Consider the following 15,661-nt stretch of genomic DNA (forward strand, 5'->3'; position numbering starts at 1 on the left):
ACTCTCACACTCACACTCTCTCACTCACACTCTCACTCACACTCTCACTCACACTCATACTCACTCACACTCTCACTCACACTCTCACTCACACTCACACTCACTCTCACTCCCACTCCCACTCTCACTCCCACTCCCACTCACTCTCACACTCTCACTCAGTCACACTCTCACTCACACTCTCACTCACACTCTCACTCTCACACTCTCAATCTCACACTCTCAAACTCTCACTCTCTGACTGTCTCAATCTCTGTGAGGCCATGTGAGTTCTGAATTCATTTTGAGTTCTCAGCCCATTTTGAGTTCTGAGTTCATTTTGAGTTTTGAGTACATTTTGAGTTTTGAGTCCATTTTGAGTTTGAGTACATTTTGAGTTTTGAGTACATTTTGAGTTTTGAGTACATTTTGAGTTTGAGTACATTTTGAGGTTTGAGTACATTTTGAGTATTGAGTTCACTTTGAGTTTGAGTACATTTTGAGTTTTGAGTCCATTTTGAGTTTTGAGTTCATTTTGAGTTTGAGTACATTTTGAGTTTTGAGTCCATTTTGAGTTTGAGTTCACTTTGAGTTTGAGTACATTTTGAGTTTTGAGTCCATTTTGAGTTTTGAGGTCATTTTGAGTTTGAGTACATTTTGAGTTTTGAGTCCATTTTGAGTTTGAGTACACTTTGAGTTTGAGTACATTTTGAGTTTTGAGTACATTTTGAGTTTTGAGTCCAAATTGAGTTTGAGTACATTTTGAGTTTGAGTACATTTTGAGTTTTGATTACATTTTGAGTTTGAGTACATTTTGAGTTCTGAGTACATTTTGAGTTTTGAGTCCGAGTGAGTTCTGAGTTTTGAGCTCAATGTGAGTTTGAGTTTGAGTGAGCGCAGATGTGCTGCTCAGCATTGAGTCTGAGTTTGAGTGAGTGGTGATTCGAAAAAAAAAATTGTGAGTGAGTTTGAGTGAGCCGCGCCAACTTTGCCGAGGTATGCTGCACACTGCACTTTCGTAAGTTCCAGGGCACACGTGGCGTGCGAGCGCTGGAGTCAGCACGGATCCAGTCTGTAGTTGACGGAGGAGGACGGCTTCGCCCCTCTTGAGCCTCGGGTGATGTGGGGGCAGGGCGCGTCTTCCCGCACGATGCCAGTGAAGAATGTCCCCGTAGTTGGTCAGGGGCTCGATGATCTCTGCCGCAGACGATGGGCAGGGGGGCACCGCTCGGTGCGTGAGCTCGCGTGCGATGGCGTCCGCCTCCTCGTTGCGGTTGACGGTGCCACCCGCAATGCCCCCCACGTGTGCGGGGAACCAGCGAATGTGCGTTGTAGTCTCCTTGCGCTCGGGGAGCAGGCTCGCTGCAGTCCCGCACACGGCGTTCCTGGCGTAGCTTGCTACTGCGGTCCTCGAGTCGCTGAGCACCGTGGTGATTGTGCGGCTGCTCGCTAGCACTAGGGCTATGGCAGCCTCCTCTGCCTGCGCGGCCGTTCGGGCCTTGATGCTGCAGGCGTTCAGTAGTGCCTCGGTGGTGGCTCGTACGACCACCACCACATATGTGTTGGGGCGGTCGCGGTGCTTGGCTGCATCCATGTATACTGCCCCCTCGTCACTGTTGTGTGCCCTGGCGAGCGCTCGGGCTCACGCCGCTCTCCTCTCTGCGTTCCTGTCCACGGCAAGGGGAGCACCTTGATCTTGCGAATGATGTCGTCCTCTATGGGAACGGTCCTATCTTGATGTTGGTCAACTTGAGGTGGGTTGATGCCCAACCTCTGGAGGATGGCCCTGCCGGTCTTGGTGGAACTGAGGCGTTCGAGCTGGGAGACCCGCTGGGCTTCACTCACCTCGTCCAGGGTGCTGTGTACCCCCAGTTCGGCAAGGGCCTGGTTACTCGTGCTGTTGAGCAACCCCAGTGCTGCCTTGTAGGATTTGCGGATGGCCACATTGATCCTATCCTTCTCCTGTTGTTTCCAGTAGTGGAACGCACCAATGTATGTAACGTGGCTCATGACAAATGATTGCAAGAGGCGCAGCAGGTTAGCTTCTCGCATTCCCTGTCTGCGTGTAGATATTCGTTTGATGAGACGCGTTGCGATCCCCATCTTGGTGACCATGCGGTCGATTGCGGTTGTATTGCTGCGGCTGGCTTCGATGTGCATGCCGAGCACTCTGATGCTTTGCACGTGGGGTATGACTGTGCCGTCCCCCGTGCGCAGCGTGATCTTTTTGGCGTCCTCCGCTGCTCGCTTGCGGAGGCGCCCGGGCGGTGGTAGTATCAGCAACTCCGATTTCTGCGGAGAGCATCGTATAGCCCCTTGTCTTTCAGGCAGTCTTCGATGTTGTCGATTGCCTCTTGTAGTGTGGATTCAATGTGGCCGTCACTACCCCCCCGGGGACCCAGAGGGTAATGTCGTCTGCATAGATGGATAGATGGTGTACTTGACTTGAGGGAGCTGGTTCAGGCGTTCGGCGACTCCAATCATCACCAGGTTGAAGAGAAATGGCGAGATGACTGCGCCTTGCGGAGTGCCGATGCTGCCCAGCTTCCGCTCTTACAGTTGTAGGTTTCCAATCTGTAGCATCACCGTGCGGTGTGACAGAAAGTCCCTGATGTAGTTGTAGGTCCTCTCTCCGAGCCCCAGTCTGTTGACTTGAGCCAGGATCGCAGAGTGGCGTACCTTGTCAAACGCGCTCTGTAGGTCTAGGCCGAGGATGGCGCGGTTGTCCCGGGTGTTGACTGTGGTGGTGTCCATGGCTTCGTGCTGGATTAGCAGCATGGCGTCTTGCGTGCTGAGCTTCTCTCGAAACCCTAGCATCGTGTGCGGGTATATGTTCCGGTCTTCTAGGAACCTTTGCCACCTGTTGTTTAGGACATGTTCCAATACCTTTCCCGCACACGAAGTGAGGGAGATGGGGCTCAGATTCTCAATGCCGGGTGGCTTGTTCGGCTTTGGTATTAGGATTGTTCTGGCTGCCTTCCACTGCTTGGGTAGTGTTCCGGCGCGCCAGCGCTTGTTGTAGTAGTTGGTGAGGGTCGTTATGGCCTCGTCATTTAGGTTTCGCAGGGCCTTGTTGGTGATTTGGTCAGGGCCGGCTGCAGACTTGCAGTTGAGGTCTTGGGCCGCCTTGCGAACCTCCCACTCTTCAATATCCTTGTCGAGCACGGGTTGGGCGGCCCCTGGTAGTCTGTGCGTTTCGCTCGGGGTGCTGGGGAGGTAACGCTTGTTCAAGCGTTTACACATCTCCTCTTCTCCGAGTTGCTTGGTGGTAGCGTAGACAATCTGTGAGAGTTTGTGCTGTTGGTAGTCTTTGCTCTTGGATTCGTCCATCAGGTGCCTGAGCAGCTTCCACGTTCGGCCAGCGTGTAACTGCCTGTCCGCTTCATTACAGATGGTGTTCCATTGTTGGGCGCAGAGCTGCCTGCTGTATTTTTCGATGCTGCGGTTCAGCTCCGCTACCCTCTTTCTGAGGTTGCGGTTGTGCCTCTGCCGCTTCCATCTCTTCTGTAATGCTTGTCTCGCCTCGATCATGTGAGCGAGGCGAGGGTCCATACGCTGAATGGTGTCTTCCGTTTCCACCTCTGTGGTAGCCTGCGAAGTTGCCTCTACCAGCCTCTCCGCACAGTCTTCAATGTCCGTGATTTGGGTGCCCAGGCTCATTTCGCGAAACCGGTGCCAATCCGTTAGCCTGGGTTTGATTTTCTGGTAGCCAGTGCCTCCTTTTGCCAGGGTGGGGATCTCTACCTCGATAATGTGGTGGTCACTGCCCAGGTTGTGGCCCGTGTTCTTCCACTGCACGGGTCTGCCATCTGGCAGCCGCACAAATGCCAGGTCAGGGTTGGTGTCCCGGGCAACCGATGTGCCGATGCGGGAGGGGTTGGCCGGGTCAGTGAGCCGGATGAAGCCCGCGTCCGTCGCATCGTCCAACAGGTCCCTTCCCTTGGCTGCCGTGATGCCATATCCGAGTTCCTTGTGCTGTGCATTAAAGTCCCCGCCGATCACTATCGTGTCGCTGGGGGCTGTCTTCAGTGCTTTATGAAACAGGGCTTTGAATTTCTGTTGTCTGTGTTGCGGGTTGCTGTAGGCGTTGATGAAGAGCATGGTTTCAGTCTTCTTCTCGCCAATCACCACCTCGGTCGCGCAGAGCTCGATTGCCGTGCTGCGGCCGAGAAAGTGTTCGTGCTTTATGAATGGGATCCCCTTGCGGACAAAGGTGCAGACCCCCTGTGCTGCTCCCGTGCCACATTCCCGTGCGCTGGGAGGGCTGGCGTGAGTGCGGTATCCCGGCAAGGTTGGTGCTTGCTCCGTGTGTGTTTCTTGGACCATGATAATGTCAGGGGGAGACTCCATGGACCTCAGGTGTTGCTGTAGTACGGCTCTTCGGCACTGGAAGCCATTGGCGTTCCAGTGCCAGATCTTTAGGCTTGTCTTGGTTGGGGTGGGCATGGTTGTTGTTGCGCTCCGTTGTTGCCGTGGTTGCCGGTGGCTGCAGAGGGAGCTCCGAGTTTCTCGAACAGGAACTTCTCCAGCCGGTCGAATCTGGCATTCATTGTGTGTTCGAGAGCGTCCACGCATTTCTCGAGCCTGTCTACGCGTTCTGTGATACGTCGAATGCGGACCGCACAGCCGATGCTGCACGGTGTACTCGTAGTCAGTGTTGTTGGGGACGATACCGAAGAGATCCTGTCGGCATCGTCTTCCATGTTCAGAGACCCTTCGCTCGCTTTCTCTGCGGTGGCTAAGGCGTTGCGCTACTGAGCACGAGGTCGCGGGTTCGATTCCCGGCCGCGGCGGCCGCTTTTCTCCAAAAGCAAAAACGCCAGTGTGTTCGAGATTTCGGCGCACATTAAAGATCCCCAGGTGGTCAAAATTAATCCGGAGCCCTCCACTACGGCGCGCCTCATCGCCTGTGTTGCGTCGGCGCGTTAAACCCTACAATCAATCAATCGCTTCCTCTGGGGTGGCGGGCTTGTTCTCTGGTTGTTGCTGTTGCAGGTGTTTCAGCGTGAGGGATGGAGGTTGGGGTACCTTCCCTTGGACCTGTGGTGTTGTTGCTGTAGTCTTCTTTCCTGTAAGCAGGATTTCTTCTAGTTGCTTGGTCAACTTGGCGATCACGTCCTGCTGTTCTCACACCATTTTCTTCAATTGTTGGATCTCGTTCTGAGGTCCTTTTGTACTCCTTGAGCGGGAGCGTGCCTTCTTCTTGGCGCCGCCGCCCGCTGCCGCTACTGCGACCCATGACGTGTTGGCTCGCGTCACACCATCGCGCGATCGGCTTCTCGTCCTATCGCGGTTCGCCGCGTAGCGGGTAGCAACAGCAGCGGCTGGCGTTCTGCTGCGGCTCCGCTGCTGACGTTGGTGGTTTCCGAGAGGAGCGAGTTCGGGGAATTCGTCCTTTCTAGAAAGCCTGACTTTTATGGCGGGCTGAGGCTTAGCTTTCAGCCTCTTTGCGGTTCCATTGCCGTTTCTTGACTAGATGCGGCGTCTTGAATTTGTTCTTGCAATTTTTCGCGCCCGTTGGGTGCGGGCCTCCGCAGAGTTTACAGTGCGGTTTGCACTCCTCTTCGTGATTTTGCCCCTGGTTGTGCTTGCCACAGGTGAAACACACTCGGGCGTTTGGGTACGGGCAGACATCTTTTCGGTGTCCAATTTGCCCGCACGTTCTGCAGACTTCTCTGTGCTGTCGGTACAGATAGCACCAGATCAGCACTCCCGCGTACTTTATGTATGACGGCACCTTGTTGCCTTGAAACAGCACGATGACCGCTTCCGAGTTGCCAATTCGGTGAGCGTCAATCGCCGCAGTATTGAAATTGTTGAGTACATACCGGCGTATGTCCTCGGGGGTGTCGTTGATGGAAATGTTTCGAATCACACCCTTGGCTGTGTTCTCCGGTGCTGCGTGATACACGAACACTACAAAGACTTGATCTCCCATGGTGATGGCCCGAATCGCCGAGTAGCACTGGGCCCGCTCTGCGTTCGGGGTGCTTACCACAACGATGTTTTGAGCGATGTTGGGACAGGCAATGTCCTCCGCAAAAGCTTGCATTTCCACTCCGGCAGCCCTAGCAATGGCGCTCATAAGCTCCGTTGGTTAGTAACGAAGGTGGAAGGGCTATGCCTTGATGTGTTCTTTTCTATAAAGACACACAAACCGGAGCAACCTTTTCGAACTATAGTTTCTGAGAGGGGAACGTGGTAGGTAGTGGTTTCTATGTTTTTGCAGAAGCAGCTCGAAAGGTTGAGAGTTGAAGACCCCTTTAAATTAAGAAATTCGGAAGAAATCATTGAAGAAATGCGGCTCGGAAAGTTTGAGGGGTGCACAGCTTTCAGTGTTGATGTAGTGGACTTGTACTACTCCCTTCCAAAACGAGAGTTAATGAAGTGCGTAGAAGAATGTATAAGAGACAGCAACGATGAGTTAAAGTTCCAAAATGACTGTGGTCTGACCGTAGAAGGATTTTTGTATCTGTTGTTGTTTTATTTGCAATCGACGTTTATCAAATGGGAGCTAAAGGTGCTCCTTCAAAATGCAGGCGTCTGTATTGGTTCGAGGGTCGCACCAGTTCTTAGCCAAATTTTTCTGGGGAAAGTTGATGTTAACTTGGAAAAGGTGCTTGGAGGCAAGTCCGTGTCGCAAGGTACGTAGACGATTATTTGGTTTTTGTGCACCGGAATGAAGCATCAGTGAAATGTGAAGGTATCGTAAAGGCGTTCGAAAACCACGGTATGGGACTGAAGTTCACCAAAGAGCTTCCTGCAGAAGGTAGCTTACAGTTTCTAGATCTAGCCATAAATTTCAGAGAACCACACATGCTGGAAGTACAATCCTAGGTCGGCTAAGCCGCTTTTTAATTATGCGTCTGGGCATTCGAAAACAGTAAAAAGAGGCATCGCGATGTCTACCCTCGGATCAGCATTAAAAAAGTCATGCCACCATACTGCGGAAAAAAGCTTTGGTGATCAGGTAAGCCGCCTTCAGGCAGCAGAGTTTCCAAACCATGTTATAATTTCGGTGTCTCAGATCTTAGTCCGAGAGATTAAGCACGGAAGAAACGAGGTACAGAAGGAAAAAGAACGGGGGAAAAAAATGAGCCGTCATGCCTTACATGCACAAGTTGGCACACGGCCTGAAAAATGTTGGGTCAAGATATGGTGTAGAGGTTATCTTCTCAGCAAAGAACAAAATAGGCAGGCTTTGTTCGATGGTGAACAAGAGTCGTCCACTTGGTGTCAGCCAGAACACGTGCGGTGTCAATCACAAGCGAGCCGTTGTGCCTTGCAAATTAAGTGTTGTGTACCGCATTCCGCTGTCCTGCAAAAGAGTGTATGTGGGGCAGACGGGGCGTTGCCTGAATGTCAGACTAGGAGAGCACGCAGGGACAATGAAAAACCGCACGTATGCAAATCTGCCCGCACATTGTAAAAAGTGTGAAACGCGTGGATGTGAATCACTTTTCGCTGATACCGAAGTGCTCTTCGAGCACAGAAATCAGAAGGTTCGGGAAATAGTAGAGGCCGTCTACATTAACCACTATCAAGATGACTGCGTCAGCCAGACTTCCATCAAGCTCCACGAAAAGGAAGCAAAGATAGTTGGGCATATGCTTGCGTGAAATGTCAATTACCCCCAACGTGCGTCTTTTAAGTTGGAATGTGTGCTTGTTATTTAATCTTTTAGCGTATTACGGTGTGGTGTCTCTTTAATCGTATGTTGTTCCTCTGCGCATGTGCACACTTGCGTGTATATATTCTTCGGGTTTCTAATAAAAACTAGTTGAGAGTCAGCGCTTGTGTTGTACATCCCTCCGTCTTTCGTCCTGTTGTTTTGCGCGCTGTGTGTGTTTCTTTCAAGAACTCTATGGTGATGGGTACCTTCGTCAACGTGTCGACGCTGACAAGGCGTGTCATCAGGCATTGGTTGGAGCTCGTAATTCGAAGCGTCGTGATGTTTTCTGCGATGGCGGATGAGCTCCGAGATATCTATGCGGACTTGTCTTTATCCTTGCAATGAGGAGGTTGTTGCTGTCATGCACCGCAAGTCATCACCTTGTAATGAAGGTGTCACACTCACCTATGACACGGCTACCGTAATCTACTTACACTGCAGACGATCATTGCAGCGAAGCGAGCGAGCGTCTAGTCTGCTCTAAAGCGCAGTTTTCTTTTTTCTTCGAGCCGCCCACGCTGCACGGCTCTGCCCCCTCCAAGTGCCCATCGCTTCGTGATCGTCTGCTACCTTGCCCTTGCGGGCTGCCGAACGGGGACATTTCTGCGGGGTTTACCGTAGTGCCATCCAAATTACGCACGGAATACTTTGTAATTTGAACATTATGCCGGCTTCTAGCTGAGGATAGTGGTGTGAGCAGCAAAGAACAAAGTAAGCGATCACTGTGTTGGCAATTCCGGCCGATGATATGCGCTCGTCACGCATGAAAACAAACCGCCATACATCTCCAGCCCTTCCGCTGACATCCTGGCTGTCATTCCTCGGGAGGGGGGCGCTGAAACTCATTGTAATTGATAAGATCAGGAAGAACGGGAAAACGATGAGATATGGGGAGCATACACAAAAATAAAACAGATTTATCGTCTGCTACCGAAGCATGTGTGCAGTGTGGCCAGACAAAAAGATAGCTATCTGTAGTTGTGTCCACCTAGCTCATGTCATTTTTTGTGCTCCGCTCAACCAAAGAGAGTAATATTTCTTAAAATGCCTACATAGTTATTCAACAGAAAATAAAACGTTTTAAAGCTATATTTTTGAGGTGTACTTTCATATCTTCAATAGAAATTTGCAATAATCTAGCCTCCAGATGTCTTTCACTCCTCCTTCGAAACTGCGATCTCGAGGGTCGCTCGAAATGGAGGATTTCCTCGGAGGATCGGACTCACCATATTTATGAAATACGTTGAGATCTCGAGTGGAAATGTTGCCGTTTCCTCCACTCGACCAAGAGGAGGAAACACATGGAGTGGAGGAGGGATTCAGAATACGGGGTTAGTGTTCCTTCTGGGAGAGCCCGCTGCATGGCACCCTGGTTGCTCCGGTGGAAAGTACCGCCCGGGGCGGAATGCTGGGCAGCGGAGTGTGGGACTGGCTGAGCAGCTGGGGCAGGCGCGGTCGGTGAGGCTTGCCAAGCCCGAACAATCGCGAGCTGTGCCGCAATTTGGGGAACCCTCAGACAGCCTTGACAACTTGCACAGGTGCCAAGGACGTGTCCAGTGAGTGGATGCCAGAGACAGCGCTCAGCGCGCCAAGCTGTGATGTTGTGATGCACAGAATACGTTTTACAAGCTACATTATTGGCCGCTCCACTCCGGCGGTGGCCAATAATGTACAGAAGTATCTGAGTGTATTCCTAGAGAAGGGAAGCGCGGCAGGGGGTGCCAGAAAGTTAGATGGGCAGATGAGATCAAGAAGTTTGCGGGCATAAATTGGTCGCAGTTAGCACAGGACTGGTGTAATAGGAGATCTATGGGAGAGGCCTTTGCCCTGCATTGGGCGTAGATAGGCTGGTGATGATGATGATGATGATTGGCCATGCGTAGGTGTGTGCATCAAGGTACATAATTTCTGCTCAATGCCCATGCGATTCAAGCATGCAAGGCTATGGGCATTAGTGAAGAAACAGTGCAAGTCAAAGTTGGTGGGGCACCTTCTCACAATACTACGACCATGCAACAAGGTCGAGAACTGGGCTGGTTTGTATACATTCAGTATGATTAAACAGCGCAAACTTAACAGGACAAGACCAAAGTACACAACACATGTTTACCCGCCACGCTGGCTCAGTGGCTAAGGTGTTGGGAGCACCCTGCCAAGCTTGTCCCGTTATTTGTCTTTGACGGGAAGGTGCTTCAGTAGCTCCCAGACGGCTGCCCTCCGTTTCACATCAAATGCTTTGATTGCATTTTTCCTCATGTTTGTACCCTGTACACTTAAATAGGTGGGAACTGCGTCGCTTGCACTGTAGTGAAGCCGCTGTCACGAGTTGTGCATTCAGGGGAAACGCTCGGCATGAAAAAAAAGAGGCTGTGTACATTCTCAGAATTTTCTGTAGAACCTGTAAGCATTCTTACGCCTTGTTTCTGTTTCACCAATTTCCTTGGTGGCATCAAAGGAACGTATCAACTACAACGTCCGTTTCTTTTTTTTTTTTTTGAGTTAATCGCGTCAGGGTGTGCGATTGGCATACTCATTTGTGGTGAATTAACTTAGTTCAGTATATTTATACGTGTATAGAAAGCGCAACCCTGATAATACGACTATCAAGGGACCGCGCGAAGGTGTCTATGACTGTGTACGGTTGTGGTTTGGGTAAATGCCGACCTAGTAGGCAGTCTCAAGCAACAGGTGGGCTAAGAACTTATTTAAACTACTATGTTTAGCTCGCTCTCAATTAGTTTGTGAACCCTTAGCTGCAATCCAGTTTCTGAAAGAAAAAGCAGAGCCTATTTTCTGCCCCCTCCTGTCTATGGCGTCCACGCTAGCCCACCAACCTTGCACGCGAGATGAGCTGGGAAGGCCGACACAGCTGAGCAAATTGAGAGGGGCAAAGGCGAGAGTGTGAAACTGCCAAGGCCAAGCGAAATGAAGGATAGCACAAGGCAGCAAAGAAAGCAGCAGAGCGACAACCTAGCTTTGAAAGACACTGATAAGCAGAGAGCAGAGACAGGGGGAGAGAGAGCATTGCGAAAGGGAGAAACATGGATCGAGATGGCGAGGGAAGCAGGTGACTGGTCACCATCGTGGCGTTGCGTCGCATGTGTTTTCATGGGCTCGATGGGAGCTTCGAATTCACGGTCCACCGGTTACCTGGACTTTGACTTATCGCAGTTGGTGCGTTACCATTCTGCTGCCAAGTGGAGCCATCGAGGGTTAACTCCCACCCGCCAGTAATCGCCTACTTGCTTGCGTCTCTCCACCAAGTGTTCTGGCCTGCCTGCAGACCTTTGTAGTTCCAGCAGTGTCAAATGGAGGTTAAAGGGACACTGAAGTGAATTTGCCAAACTTATGTTTTTGTTGCATTGCATAGACTGGCTCAAATAAACACACTTTTCATTGTTTATCCGATTGATAAAGCAGTATTTGATTTACAAACCCTGAAAGAAGAAATAATACTGTATGACATTTGCGGTGGCTGCAACAACTAACTGCAGTGACACTCGCACAAGATGTGATGTCCATTGCTCGATGCCCAAGATTAGAATTCAGAGCAGTTTCAGTTTTGGTTCTGTAAAACAGCACGCTTGGCATCCAATGTTATCCTTGGCTGGGCATTCTCAATGCCTCATTAATCAGCATACCACGCTTTTGCCATGCTTTCGGCTGTAAAATGCGTCAGGCAATCGCAACAATCACTAGCCAAGGCGTACGCAACGGATGAACGGTCTCTGCATCACTGGAGATGCTCAAATGCGATGGGCTTTGCCCTTGCCTTTGGAGCTTTCCTGGCTCATACCTGTATCATAAGAGGCCTCAGGCCGACAGTTGGCTGATTCGGGACTGTGGCGCGAGCGGTACCTGCTTATGGCAACAGCGCGCCAACGAGAACTCACTAGCGTGTCAGTGTCAGTCTGCATGCGTTCTGCAAATGCGCTCGTACAGCGCAAAAATGGTGAATGCAGTATAGAAAACATTACTCCTCAAATACAGAGAAATCAACTAAAAAAACATGCACCGTCAGGGATTCGAACCTACAAATTGCAAAATAATGCACCTAATGCTCTAGACCACTCAGCCAAAGCCAGTTCCACTCGGGAACAAATTTAAAGTATATATTGTGTAGGTTGTTTACGTTTTTATTTAGTTTTAGCATTCAAAGCATCTTAGAGGTATATTCCTTGAATAACACTCGTGCAGTAAGCGTACCCCAAATTCCCATTACTGGAATTACTGGAATCGCTTCACATACAGACAATGCAACACGCTGAACAGGAACGCCGGAAACCTGAAACCTGCCGCCAATCCACGCAAGTTGCCTGTGCAGCGTTGTGAAACGTACTTAATTAAGGCAATTATTTCCCTTCAAGATTTTATTGTGACCAAGGCTTCCGTGTGGAAACCGAAACGTTAATTTCCTTCTAAACTTTCGAACTAACTTGTGGTCAGCGTCCTTGTCTTTCATCAAAATGCATCCCGACCAGACGGGCGTCCATCACACCCTCGACTTCAAATTCCCACAACTCTAGTGAGTACATTCCTTGGCAGAAGAGCGATCACGAATGTGTGGTCGTGCTAATGACCGCTGTGCTAGTTCAGTTTCTTCTTGAAAGAAAAGGTTTTCCTTTGACACGACATAGCTGATAGCCTGCTTGACTTGGTTAGGAGAAGTCTGTTCACAGTAAAGGCATATTAGGGTGACTCGGGCACATTGCAGGATGAGGTGGTGCCCACACTTGCGGATAGCGATGATGCGACTGCGTTTGGTGGAGCTGTTACCTGGCTTGTATGACTTCCTTGGTGCGTCCACCATTTGCACTCGGAGAAAAATAGGTCACACTAGCGCAATGAGAACAGGTAGAAATCACTGTAGAACACATGCTACTAACCTAAAGAGTGCCGAAAGCATTGCGGGTTGCAGGAGGGACCAAAAATGACGAACTCGAGCACGCTCTTTTCAGCATGTTATTGCAGAAAGAAATACAGGCTTGCTTTCATGCTGCGACACTCGCACCCCGGCCCAACAATTTCGCTTCTTTTCACAGAAGTTCTGACGCCTCTGAACTCCACGCTGTTTACCACTCGTTGATAGAGGTACAAAAAGGCTGCAAGTCAGCCTACTGTCTCGCTTACCATGTATACCTAATACGCAGATTACTTGCTTTTACAATTCAAACACGTTTCTCTGCACTCATGAGTCCCACACTGTTCGTTGATTCATTCACACATATGCTGAAGCCACTGACAAAAAAATCGGAAGTGCATGGGAAGTTGCTCTCGCCATCGTTGGGAATGCCGGATGTAAACAAACGTTTTGTTTTCGGCTACATCAGCCTACTCCATGGTCATAATTGTCTATCTGGTTTTGTGATGGCATTGTGCAACGAGGAAATTAGTTCCGAAAGCGAGTGGATATGCTGTCGCAAAGCGACGAAAAGCAGCAGCCAGCTCATCGCTTTGTGATGTCGCACAATGTGCTGGGTTGCAAGTGGGAATGGACCTTAAAAATCTCTCGCGCATCTCAGCAACTGAACATCCACTGCGAGCAGACGGTGGCAACGGCGAGGAGCAGGTCGAAAGTCCCTGCATTCTAATAGCGTGGCCCCCTCCCACTCAAGGCCAATGAGATGTCAGCAACTGAGTGACGTTGAGTCACTAGCCGGCTGCATCATAAGCGCCTGCCTGCCCAAGGCCATCAGGGCGTTCCTCCCCCCGTAGCGGCGTTGCCCAGAGCTTGGTGGAAGGGCTGCGATAGACTTCTCACTACAGCCTGACCGAGGGAGTTGTACACATACGTACCATCTGCAGGAGGTGAATGTGCTGCTAGCAGGCAGTGTGTGGCAGCTTGAGCTCTGTGTCTTGGCACTTGGCAAGTCTATTTTATTGTCGTTTATCATTTTCCTGTCTGTTCATTTTCGTTGTTGTTTTCAAACAATTTGTTCCAACTAACTTTCAACAATATGTTGAAACTTATCGCTTGTCCGTTCTTTGCCTTGTCCTTTCTGCACTCTGTGAAAACCATGAAGCAATATGCCCAAACCTTTTCCCCTTTGCCAGAGTGACGTCGTCACCTCATCTGTAATTATTGGGCAGACTCCTGTCACTGTCGCTTGTGAAGCGAACTGCCTCCCGCCATTGTCAGCTTCCTGCCTGCCGCCTTCACTGTAGTTGACATCTGGAGTGTACACCAACGTATTCTTTTCCTGTGTGGCACATTTTTGTCACCAGGGTGCAGCTCTCGCAGCACTGTGGCGATGTTCAGGACGTGCTCAGTTCCCCTGAAGGGGCTTCGGGATTAATGTGCCCACAGCGGTGAACTAAGGCGTAAAGAGTAAATGGGACATTGTAATTTTGACCCCAGTGTCTGGCATTTGGTAGTTTACATTTCGGCTAACATCAGTCGGAGCAAAGTCCTCATGTTCTTAAGGGGGGATACGCTGGTCTTAAAACGGCTCCTTTTAATTTTCAAGTACACTTTGTGAAACTTGTCAGTCTGGCTGCTTTTTTCCCACTGATTTCGAATATACCACTACTTTTTGAGTAAGTCAATTAGTTCCCAAGATAATTACAGATAATTAGCCATGTTCGGAGAAACAATAGACAAATCAGTGTTAGTCATAAAACTGTAATATTTATATTTTCCAATACTATGAACCCTGGTGAATGCAATAATCGAAGCAGTTTATTGATGCATCGCTTAGAACTAATTTTACAGCTCATTAAGCTTCAGTGTTTGAAGTGGGCACCCAAAATGGTTCCTTGCCACTGGTGCCACCAAAGTTTAATGAGCTGTGCAATTAGTTCCAAGCAATGCACCAAAAACTGCTTTGATTATTGCACTCAGCAGGGTTCATAGTATTGGAATATATAGATGACAGTGTTATGACCAGCACTGTTTCTTCTATGGTTTGACCGAAATTGGCTAATTATTTATAATTATCTTGGTAACTAATTGAGCAGCTGAGAAAATAATGGCATATTCAAAATCAGTGGGGGGAAATCAGCAAGACTTACAAGTTTCACAGAGTTTACTTGAAAATAAAAGCACCTGTTTTAAGACCAGTGTCCCCCCTTAAAGGACATTAGACGTGCTTATTTCTGCGGATGCCTTGATTCTGTGCATGCCGGGTGCCCACGCTGTCGCCCCCTCCCCCTTCTACCTGCAGAGGTGCTGGCTGCGTACATCGAGCGTCACCCTGGGGCGCCTGCAGAGCTGCGGCTGAAGCGGGTGCGCAAGCACCTGCGGTCCTTCTTCACCGAGGCCGCTCGCAGGGGCAACAGGCGGCAACCCAGCACGCACGCCGCAAAGGAAGACCACACACAGTCATCGCCCGGCCTGGCTGCTCACCCAAAAGACCAGGGCACTGCTTGAGGCACCATCTCTCCACACAAGGCCCCTCACCTGTGCAGACCCATTTCATCGTGTTCTATGGGGAATGGCTCCATTGCGGACTGTTTGTGCTGACCACCGACACTTTATACAGGGTTTCAGAGGAGTGATCAAATAAACACAAGTGGAGAGCCACTGAAAAGCAGTTGAGCCTCTAAATTGAAAATAGCAATGCCACCAGGATGGAGCCTTGTGGCAAGGCCATGTCTGAAATCACAGAGTTGAAGTGAACGCCTGAAGTGCAAGTAACCACAGCCCCACCATGATGGTGCCCTTGTAGTAATGCCCATGTGGATAACTTCACCGACAGTGTGTAGTATGTTTAAAAAATTACACCATCTTCCCGTTAGGGAACCCTGAGTAGTATGCGAAGCAGCCATGGGGTCGACTGACATTCCCATTAGTTTTCAGTTCGTCGTTTCTATTGGCGTTCAGCTTCGCATGCCTTCGTTGTATCAGTAGCTTCTTGACGTAGTTTGAATGAGTGAAGGACGTAAGGCGCGTTCATAGCACGTGCTCCCGTCTCGGTTTGTAGCGCAGTGGGAAGAGCGCCGCGTACCTCCCGTTGCGGCCAGAGAGTCATGGGATCGAAACCGGGCGCTGCCTAACTACCGTAAAATACC

General features: G+C 50.0%; 1 protein-coding gene across 3 annotated transcripts in view; it reads left to right on the forward strand.

Annotated features, from left to right (window-relative positions):
- Nucleotides 1-15,188, forward strand: part of LOC144158291 (uncharacterized) — a 44,235-nt gene extending 29,047 nt beyond the window's left edge. For 2 of the 3 annotated variants that reach the window (XM_077689091.1, XM_077689093.1), the window contains one exon: nt 14,815-15,188. In XM_077689091.1, coding sequence (XP_077545217.1) covers nt 14,815-15,020 — 206 coding nt within the window. In that variant the 3' untranslated portion in view covers nt 15,021-15,188. The remainder of the gene's footprint in view (nt 1-14,814) is intronic. The other variant, XM_077689092.1, reaches the window with a different exon arrangement.
- Nucleotides 15,189-15,661: the final 473 nt, after the last annotated feature.

The sequence above is a fragment of the Haemaphysalis longicornis genome, unplaced genomic scaffold (assembly GCF_048455015.1).
Source record: "Haemaphysalis longicornis isolate Haplotype H1 unplaced genomic scaffold, Haemaphysalis longicornis Haplotype H1 scaffold_10, whole genome shotgun sequence".
Taxonomy (NCBI): domain Eukaryota; kingdom Metazoa; phylum Arthropoda; class Arachnida; order Ixodida; family Ixodidae; genus Haemaphysalis; species Haemaphysalis longicornis.